The 11430-nt window shown below is 35.5% G+C and overlaps 1 protein-coding gene across 1 annotated transcript; it reads right to left on the bottom strand.

Moving 5' to 3' along the window:
* Positions 1 to 658: 658 nt before the first annotated feature.
* Positions 659 to 10369, bottom strand: LOC121416675. The gene is made up of 5 exons (XM_041610149.1): positions 10118 to 10369; positions 4870 to 5044; positions 3545 to 3604; positions 2362 to 2628; positions 659 to 1092 (listed from the first exon to the last, which is right to left on the bottom strand). Exons 2-5 carry the CDS (start codon positions 5017 to 5019, stop codon positions 1018 to 1020), a joined length of 552 nt encoding a protein of 183 aa, XP_041466083.1. The 5' UTR covers positions 5020 to 5044; positions 10118 to 10369; the 3' UTR covers positions 659 to 1017.
* Between the last annotated feature and the right edge of the window lie 1061 nt (positions 10370 to 11430).

Below are 11430 nucleotides of genomic sequence, written 5' to 3'. Positions count from 1 at the left end.
ATTTAAAAATAAAATCTGCAGGTTTAAAACTAAATCGCGAATTCGATTGGTCACTATCTATTTTTATTTTATACTACTGCAATATACTTTAATTCTGTTAGCTACTAATATTTTTGAAATCAATTACATAATACCGCAAAGTTATATCAAAAGGAGAGAAAATGCATGTTAAGTTCCAAAAAATAATCTAAAGATATGTAATCTATTTAATCTATAATAAACTTTTCTAACACACAATGTAATATTTACAAACTTCTAACAGGGGAGGGCGGCCTGTGCAATCTTTTACGTGCATAAAATATCAAGCTCAATATATTGAATATTTCAAATGCGTTGGGTGTTTAAAGAAACAATAAGCAGAAAAGGCAAGGCGATAAAAAAACTAATAATTTTATAAATAACAATTAATAGGAAGGTATAAATAATTATTTTTTTCAACAGCTTCGAAATAAGAATCATAGCGCAATTGAAAATAGATTTTCATCTATACCGATTTCCCATGTGCTACATGGTTTCAATGCTTATAGCGTGTCCACCATTAGTGAGCAAGTCTGAGGTTTAATTTTAATGCGTAAAAAGGATTGATATCACCGACATATCGCATATCTCAGCAATGATTATGTTCAAACTTCACGGACAGCAGCATGCTCATTAATGTAGAGGGGACTGTACTTCCAGGGGCAAATATGGCAGTTTTGCTATTTTGGCAACTACTATATTATAACATTGCTCAGCAGCAAATTAAAATAAAAGTTTACATGGTATTTCGATATTAAGGGCAAAGTTACTATGTTTTAAGTTATTATGAAACGGGCCCCTATTCCTTCTTGTCTTGAAATAAATACAAAGCATTTTCAGACATAATAGTCAATCAGCTTCCACCATAATAATCAAATGCATCAGGGCATTGGCATTGATGATGACGACGTCACTTATGGGGAATTCCCCTGTCGACCACTAGCCTCGGGGATTCCCCCGATGGCTATGAAAAGGGGAGTCCCCAGTCGACCAATTGGTTTAGGGGCTTTCCCGATGACGATTATGAGATGTCCCATGTGCCACTCGGACTGGTTCCAATGCAAGACCGTAACCCTGGACACAAAAATAGGAATGGAGAAGATAGAAAGATTTGTGAATGAAGAAGGGCATAATGAGAGATAGAGAGGGAGAGAGAGGGGGGAGGGGGTCGCCGAGGAGAGAAAGAAATACAGGAGACATATAGTGACAGAAGGGAGGGGAAATGGAATTTGGATTATGAAACGTACAAATCAATTAAAGAAATTGATAAATGGATAAATTCATATATGGGCTCTTAGACAAAGTTTTTGAAAAGGAAAACAAAATCATGAAATTTGATTCATTAATAGTGCTTGTAATTTGTTGATCAGAAAACTCTAATTACCCTTAAATGTAACATAATTATCCTCTCAGCTGTTACACGCTTCCGATCGAGTTTTGAGAATTCATGTCATACCTGGTCTGGATTTGAATCCATGACCCTCTGGTTTAAAGGAGGATATCAGAACCCTTAAACAACGACGCTATCACGAGTTCGTTCTTAGTGGTGGTGTGGTTTTGCGAAACCTGCCACCAAAACTACTTTGGCAAGCTTGAAAAGAACATATGAGCTTTGGCCAAAGTCCTTGTTACCACGTTTCATGTTTTCGAAAGTTCAGAACTTTATCCATATCTCCCACTCCCATCTTGATTACTTTATAATTTTTTTACAAAAACACATTGTGTTTGAGACCAGGGGGGGGGCACTTCCATTCACTAGTGGATACCATGCGCGACCATGGGGTCTCGAAAAGCACCCTAAACACGTAATTTCCATATTCTGAAAATGCACCCCCTTAACAAGTACTGGCGTGTGAAACCCTACCCTTAACAAGTATTTGAAACAAAAGGATACTCTTGACAAATATTACCTGAAATGAACCCCTAAACAAGTACAGGAATGTTTTATTGTTTTTAATACGGGTCTTTCGGTCGTCGGCTTTACATTATTTGGTTTAGCTAGTACCCACGACCTCGCGCAAATCGGACTCTAAACACGAAGTGTTGGGGCAAAAACGATATACCCTCTTTTCATTATTTTTGTGTTTTTGACACCCTTATCACGTTACGTACGTAACGTGCCCTATCGTGAAAAAGACATCCTTTTTACCTGTTTTTTTGGTCGCGCATGGTATCCACTCGTCAATGTATTTGCCCCCCCCCCCCCCCGGGTTTGAGATCTTTCTTCAAAATATTGATGTCATCAGATAGACAACGTTTCATAGCCTTGCAGATCAAAGGTCGTTCAGATCGAAAGAGGGGGGGGGGGGTGCCCGGGTGTCATATGTCGCCCAGACATCTTACCTTCTTTGTAGGTGCTTTCTCACAGCAGCAGTTTAACCATGATGCATAGCAGGACGATATAAGAAGACATACACCAACACATAACACACAGGTATGAATGGCAAGACCAGTAGCTACTAGTTTCTCAGAACGTCCCCGTCGACGCGCCCTCTCTTGAGCATCGTAGGCCAGGGAGTATTCGGCTCGCCAGGCGAAGAACGCGACGAGGAAAAGGCAAGCTGCACTGGCGAACAAGACGAGGAGACTAAAGATAAAGAAACATTTACCCTGCATTGGGAGAAATCAGATAATATTGTTGTTACTTTTGATGATGATGGATGATGATGATGATGGTAATGATGGTGATGATGACGACGATGATGATGATGGTGGTGATGATGATGACGACGACGACGATGATGATGGTGGTGGTGATGATGTTGGTGATGATGATGATGGTGGTGATGATGGTGATGATGATGATGGTGATGATGGTGATGATGATGATGGTGATGATGATGGTGGTGGTGGTGATGATGATGATGATGATAATGATGATGACGATGACGGCGAAGATGATGATGGTAATGATGGTGATGATGACGATGATGGTGACCATGATGAACACGGTGATGACGGTGGTGACCGATGAAATGAGAGAGAGAATATTAATTTTGTTTGGTACACAGTCATTTTTTTCTTTTAAATTGACTTTGAATTTCGTGAGTAGGCCCTAGCACATAAAAGAAATCACGAAGTTCCTCAAGGGCCAATACAAGGACCACCTTTATTTACCCGGCCTCGATATCATCGATCTGTGAAACAGAAACGTCTGAACAGCAAAACATTTTCCGCAGAATAGCAAACTTATATAAATTACATATCACCTGATTTGACAAAGAGGAATGTAATTGACAGGGATAGGACAGATAACAAAGGCATATCGGTGTATTGATATTACCAAAGATGCCGGAGACTCAAATAAAGATAAAGATATGAATTGAATAATGGCAAAAGCTGCAAAACATCTAAACATCAAGATACATAATTATGGATGAAATTAATAATAAAGGAAACTATGATCATCCCTCTACTTTCTATCATAAATTTAATTGCATTCGCCATTTTTAAACAGCATGAATGTCATTCATTATAATTCCAAATTACTTTTTGTTTTAAATGATAAATTAGTATCCATACTTACCAAGATCATTTCTTTGTAATATCGAACCATACAGATACCAAATACACCAGTCAGAAAAGCCTACAAAGAAACAAAAGCAAAATATTTTCATTTAGTCAATTTCTTTGGCATTTTCATAATAGTTACATCAATTCGTATAACGACCAATATTTTGTTCTAATAACATGGGTAACTAGAAATTAAGTAAATAATCAAATGAATTACTTTTGAAAATTGTTTGGTACTTAATGCTCTTTATTTATGATTCATTTTCAGATTTCTAATTTGCAATTTTATTTGCTATATCGATCATCACTTTAATAATAATTATACTTGCTTATACATTATAGCGCTTAATACTTACTTTGTCAGAAGTCTCTAAGCGCTATTATCATAGTTATGTGTTTTAACTAAAATAATAGAAAGTTAATTGAGATACAAAGCTTGTTTATTCAAATATGTCCTTAATAGTTCCAGTCTGAAGATTTGAACATAAAAAAAAATCAGTTCGCGCTTCGCGCTCGCATCATACTTAAGAAAATACCCATCCTTTCCAGGATTACAAAAAGAGAAAAAAATGTCCCTTTTTAAGGTATGAATATCATTTTTTAGTTCCCACTTTCCGCTTGCAAACTATTGAAATAGGTTTCCATTCTGTTAAAGATGAATAAAAAAGTAAGCTCTCGCTTTGCGCTCGCATTATTTATTTAGGAAGATACCAATCCATCTCATGATTACAAAATTATGTCCCGCCTCTTTTAGGAAAAAGCTACAAAGAAATTGAGTTCGCATACCTTTTTCTTCATTTTAAAAAGTGCTTAAACTAGTTAATCTATCATTATTTCTGTTCTGAATGTAAGCAAAAAAATCAGCTCTCATCTATTTATTACTTTGATACCTATTCTGGTCAGAGATTCGTTTCCATTTCTTGAGTCAAGATGTCTTTTTTCAGGTCCATGAGTCAGCTCGCACTTCGCGCTGACATTGAATAGATGATTACAAAACAAAAAGTTCAGAATGTTCAAAACCTGAAATATCCAAAATGTCCCCCCCCCATTAAAAAAAATGAGCTCGCACGTCGCACCCGTGTTGTTTATTTAGATCTCGTGTATACTTATCTTATTTGTTAAAGCAAAGTTACGTAAAACAGTCTCTAGTTTGGAATAGACACTTCAAAAAATGAAATAAAATAAAAATAATAATAATCGTTTTTTTTTGCGGTCAATTGGGTAAATGTGGATGACCCCCCCCCCCCCCCCCCCGCCCGCGAGGCGTATAAGTATATGGGTTTACTGTATACCCGCCTCTCCCCCAATTACCGCAGGTATACCACTGATGGATCTTACCAAGACTCCGCTCCATCCCGGTGAGGCGTATGTATATTGATAACCTGCATAGCAGCCAAAGAAACAACTGACTTCCAAAGCAATCTGGATAAGACCAAGAAGCAATAAGGCTATGGAAACATGAAGAGCATTGGAGTAGACGTACGCCATCTTGGTTTCACAACTGTTGGCTAATCTGAATAAAAAAGAAAAGAGGGAAAATGATGAAGGAACCTTCTAATTTAAAGAAAAAGTTCACCCGTCCAAAAGTTTTATTGTGAAAATCGCAGAAAAAGTAATAAATAATATCGGCGAAGGTTAAAGGAAAATTCATCAAAGAATAAAACAGTTATCAGAATTTTAATCATTTGATTTGTGACGTCATATGCGAGCAGCTTTCCTCCCCCAGCAGACCCTAGTTACTTTTGCAGTCTATCAAATGAGGCATGACAATAGCATTACATTATAATCCCGATTATAATACTATTGTCATGCCTCATTTGACGTACTGCAAGATTACTCGGGGGCACACATATAGGACCCATATACATAAATTGCAAGTCCTTCAAAGAAAAGTTGTTGGATACATTATGCGGAGTATAACTGTTCACCAAGTACTCCTTTGTTTTTACAACTGCATATTGTTATATGTTATTGTTTACATGAATTCTGTCTATATCTACTTAACTACTATTCGATTGTCACCTTTGTAAATTTGATCATTATGTATGTCTGATGTTACAACCTTATTATAAATTTGTAATTTTGATTTATCAAAAAATGCAGAAATACCTGCTTAAAAAATTACCTTTGATTACAAGGGGCCCGTCTTACAAAGAGTTGCGATTGATCCGATCAATCGCAACTGTGGACGGCTAGCAATGTCAACATATAAAATGCATGTCTGTTCAAAAGATTTTCCTGATATGAATGTATATCCATGAATTTATGGATTTCTTGACAATTTGGTGTGTTTTCCTTTGTTTCCAAAGACATTATGCAATTTTTTTGTAGAAAAAATTATGAGACTCAGTCTGGTGGATTTCCATAGAGTTACGACTGATTGGATCACGTAACTCTTAGTAAGATGGGGCAATGTTCTCTCTTATTAGTGTGTAACATTTATGTTCAAGTGTCAATCACGCCAGAATGCATTTTTCTCTGTTTGTGGAAAATTCTTCCATCCATTATAATCATACTTGTCAGAGAAACCTTATCCATCAGCCATTAGCAAGAACCCAGAACTGCTTTGATTTCATTGAGAATCGTTTATGTTAAAGAATGGAATAAGTTAGCCCTTGACGTTAGAAATAGCTTGGCTCCGTCTCGATTATTGTGTAAAAAAAAAACGTTTTCGATAGATTAAAGTCCTGTGTGAATATGTATAAGTCATGAAGCAAATTGCAATGAATGAGATCTCCACCATGTGTGTGAGGGGGTTTGCGTGATGGTGGGGGTGTGTGTGTGAGGGTGCGTGCGGGTGTGTGTGTGTACGCCTGTGTAGGGGGGGATTACATGTGTGCATTTATCATTAGAGGTTGTCTACACAGGGTCAAAGAGGATGGTGTTTCGGTTTTCTTAGGGCTCCTGCTTATTTGATGCGGTGTCTATATTCCTGAGCGTTCTTTATGCATTGAATGCATAAAGAACGCTGTGAATTTCACAAATTTGAATCGATTTTAATGAATGAGGTCGTGGGATGGCCGGGGACAGACCTGCTTCATTTAGGCTGCCTGGTACCCTGGGCAAACAGAAATATCACTATTTTATAAACAACCCCTATTATTATATTGTTACATCATATGTTTCTAAGTTATACTCATTGAAAATATGTTACTTTTTGTGATATACCAAAAGGGCCCCGTCAACAAACTGTGCTTCACTGGGGTCCCAAACCATTCTATGTACTGCTTTGTACCACTGTTTTTGTTTGATTTGGTTTGAATAAAATACTATACTATATCGTGTGGTAAGAAAATCAATGAAATGTCATTTTCTCAGGAAATTAAATTGTTGTATTTTTAGTATATCAATCTTTCACAAGCGCTCCTAAAAAGAAAAAAAGTCATAAATATGTTTTTTTTTGTAATATAAAACATTATGGGGCAGCTGCTAATTGTTAGACGTCACAAATAAAAAAAGTTGAAATTTTTAATAACTTTTATATTTAACGAATTTTCCTCAATCCTTTACCAATGTTTTTCATTCTTTTTTCTGCTATTTTTACAACAAAGTTTTTGTCAGGATGAACTTCCGTTTAATGAATGTTCATACTTCTATTATTTTTGTACTTCTAAGTTCTAACTACTAGTACTAGTCCTGCCTTTTCTCCTCAGCATGCAGAGCTAATGATTATGGCATAGGCCTATAGTAATGATGATGATGGTGATAATAGTAATAACAACATCACCAATAGTCATGAAAAGGATAATAATAATGATAACGATAACAATAATAACGACAATAATACCAAAAACATCAATAATGATAACAACACTAACAGTGATAATAATAAAAATTATGATAATGATACGAATTACATTATTACTGCTGATTATAATATTGGCAAAGATGAAAACCCATTATAACTAACATTATAAACACATCAATTAAATTAAAGATTATTAAAAACGGCATTTGTGGATTTTTAAACAATTTTGTAATAGATCTTGAATATTTAGAAAATGAGATCACATATGTTCCCGGTTTCCCTTTCTTTCTTTCTTTCTTTATTTCTTTCTTTCTTTCTTTCATTTTTCTTTCTTTCTATCTTTCTTTCTTTCTTCCTTCCTTTCTTTCTATCTACATATCTATCTTTCTTTCTTTCTCTATCTTTTTCTTTCTTCTCTTCTCTTTCTTTCTTTTTTTCTTCCTTCCTTCCTTCCTTCCTTCTTTCTTTCTTTCTTTCTTTCTTCCTTCCTTCCTTTCTTTCTTTCTATCTTTCTTTCTTTCTTTCTTTCTTTCTTTCTTTCTTCCTTCCCTTTCTATCTATCTATCTATCTATATATCTATCTTTCTTTCTCTATCTTTTTCTTTCTTCTCTTCTCTTTCTTTTTTTCTTCCTTCCTTCCTTCCTTCCTTCCTTTCTTTCTTTCTTTCTTCCTTCCTTCCTTTCTATCTATCTATCTGTCTATATATCTATCTTTCTTTCTCTATCTTTTTCTTTCTTCTCTTCTCTTTCTTTTTTCTTCCTTCCTTCCTTCCTTCTTCCTTCCTTCCTTCCTTCCTTTCTTTCTTTCTTTCTTTATTTCCCTTTCTCCTTTTTCGTTTTTCTTTTCTTTTTTTGGTCAATTTCTTTTTTTTTTTTTTGGGGGGGGGACATAACCCTTAACCTATATTTGTACGGTAATGTATTCCACCTTTCCCCACATGTTTTGTAACCACTCTGAAGTCCTACATGTTAATTATTATAAACTTACAAACATTCAGAAAGCAATGAACGCCTTTCAGTTGCTTGTGACAACTGAGAACACAACTGTTACAATTTCCTTCTGCTAACAGATATTTGATGAAACACACTTCGTATTGTGATCTCGGTGAATATAACATGGATACATTATAGATGCAGACAGTAGATATTATTTCATGTTTACTCGGAGGTTTATATATCAATATATCAAACAATGAAACCCAGCCGAAAGCGAGAAAAAAGGCACGGTATGGAAGAATCTCTTTCAGAATGTTTTATTCAAGGTCTTTCGGGGACAAAACGATATCACGCTTTGGATTCCACCTGTATTCAAACTGTATTTATACTGGTATATAGTGGTTCACCGCCGAATGCATTCATACATATATAACGAACTATTGCCCCGATATCAGTGCAAGCTTGGGTCATATAGTATAGGTGATGTAGACTGCAATAACGTTTTGTTTTAGATTCAGATATTTTGCCCATGCAGACCAATATGATAAGTAAATTATCTATTATCTTAAGTGTAAAAGCATTTTTAAAATGTCATTAGAAGATCATTTCGTGTTCGTGTCAGTACTGTAAATCATTATTCATACTCGGTTACATTCCTTGAAGAAACTTCATTCATATCCTAAAATAACAACGAATTAGCATGGTGTGAACGGCTAAATCAATGGTTTCAGAAATCATTTTATTGGAGAGGGCATGCACAGAAAATTGACCCAGACTTATTATTATTGGAGGGCTTTTAAAAATCTTCATTGCCACCAAGAATTACTCGATAGGGAACTAATAAAGACAGATAAATTGAGGGTTAAAAAATAGGAGCTATATTTCTATCTCAACTTCACGAAGGAGTGTGTGTATAAAGGGGCATTATATATGATTCATCATAATTATTTTGCAGGCCCCACAACTTAAGGCGCTGAAAAGAGCAAATACCACTGAGCCCCCAGATCTGTATTCGTTAGAAAAGTAAACATTCCCCCCCCCCAAAAAAAAAAAGATAAATAAATAAATAAGATTTTAAAAAATGAAAAAAAATCATGACCTTAATCTGTTGAATCTTCAATCCTTACTTATAATAAGAATCCAATCGAGAAGAAATTCCCGACTGCGAGGAGAAGGGGGTGGGGAGAAAGGACAATAAAGGCATCCACAGATATTCTGCGTTTAACCCTTTTGCATTATATCCCATTATGATCATTTGTCTACTCATCTTCTAAATTATGGAACAGTCTTCACGAAGTCGTTTAAAATAATCAACTTCCTCATCTAGAAAAAACACCTTAAAAGCATTTATTTTCAATTGGCAATTTCCTTCATAATTCTTGAATAGCGATCGAGCACGCTACAGAGTAGACTTGGCGCTATATAAATCAAATTTGTTGCTTTTGTTATTATTATCATTAATATTATTATTATTAGTAGAAGTAGTAGTAGTAGCCACATCACTATTAATATTTTTATTTTCCTTATTATCATTATCATTATAAATATTATAATTATCATCATCATCATTATTAATATCATTATTATCATTTTAATTTTCATCCTTTATATTATCGTCATTATTATTAGTGTTATTATTAAACCTTAAGTCTTACGTCCGGAGGCGCGGCAACATAATGGCTTCGTCCCCTGTATTTTGTAGCACTTTAGCCCTACATACATCAGGCATCACAGAGCCAAGGTGATGATATTTACAATGAAGTTAATGATGGCAACAACAACCTCTCCTCTCCACCAAATACCATCTAAAGATGATAAAACTGATACGAAACGAAAACCTACTGAAAGCTTATAACGTCCAAATCAAACATATTTATAAAGAAAGTTTGAAGTTATACTTACATATCAGATGACTGATCAGTATTCGAAGTATTGTGTTCTACCGTTGTACAATCTAATATCTGTCACTGGTAAATATATCGGGAGATTAATTGATGAGTTATGCCTGGTGTGTTCTGGTAGCAGAAGCTATACTGTGATAATGATTTCACGAAACAGGTGTAACGCACACTGTATATTATAGGTCTAGTCAAGGCATGTACTATGTTCAGCGCGGATGACAGCTCTGCAGGACCTCAAATCGTTTGAGAGTCGGCATGGACTTGAACGAGATTGGTGTTCCAGGGCGAACGCGACGGAGAAATACCAGAACCTAAATGTTAGGAGTCACTCAGACGTAAACTTATTCTGTATATATTTGTAGAATTTTATTATGCGTAGTTGTAGAAAAGTCGAGGTGAGACGTATTTCATTTTCATGTCTTGCTTTTTATTTATTATGTTATGTTCATTCAATAATTGTTAACGCTTGGTCATTATTTCTTTACAAAGAAGTTTAGAGAGTAATACATTTAAATATCACAACGTTGATAATCCTTTTATATAGATATAAAATACAACTCGCAACTGAAAATTAGTTGGTTTTGTTTGCATAGCTAGTTATTGAACTGTTTATTTCTCTCCCTATGGTATTTGTTTACCATGTTAAATATATATTTTTTTCTTTATCCTTCCTTAATTTATTCCCTTTCTGATCTAAACATTATCATTCGTAGAGACACTGAAGGGGGGGTGTTGACAAAGATTTTTAAAGAAACTGTAAAACACTATGGCCGATATCATGATGTCTAATCTAATTTAATGGTCAATGTCTAACTCTGTGCCAAAATTATGTGGAGAATACTTCGTAATACTGGCATCTGGGGTCATCTGTCATACTGAACTGATCGTCAATAGATCGGGGGCTATAATCTGCATTCCCACCCCCCTCCTCACATGATAGGACAGATTTTAATCGAAGGGCACTCTCGGCCCTTTGAATTAATAACCTTTTCTTTCATTTACATGTTTTGCTTGTCAGACGGAGCAATTGAAAAAAAACATTTTTGGAGGTGAACGTTTAGGTCTGAAAAAAAAGTTTCTTAACTAATCATCATGCGCGTCAATTTTCTTAGATTTTTGGTCCATCTTTGGCTGTGGGGGCCTGGGGCCCCGAGGGCTGTCCTACAGGCTGATTCGAGAGGGAGGACGTCCCCACCCTCGCCCGTCCTTACACCCCCCCCCCCCCCCCATTCCCACCCATGTCATAAGTAATCATCAAATGATTTAATAATAAGCAATCTTTTAAGGCGAATGTTTATTCAATCCAGCATATAA

The sequence above is a fragment of the Lytechinus variegatus genome, chromosome 6 (assembly GCF_018143015.1).
Source record: "Lytechinus variegatus isolate NC3 chromosome 6, Lvar_3.0, whole genome shotgun sequence".
NCBI classification, from domain to species: Eukaryota; Metazoa; Echinodermata; class Echinoidea; order Temnopleuroida; family Toxopneustidae; genus Lytechinus; species Lytechinus variegatus.
This window is presented reverse-complemented; position numbering and strand designations above follow the sequence as displayed.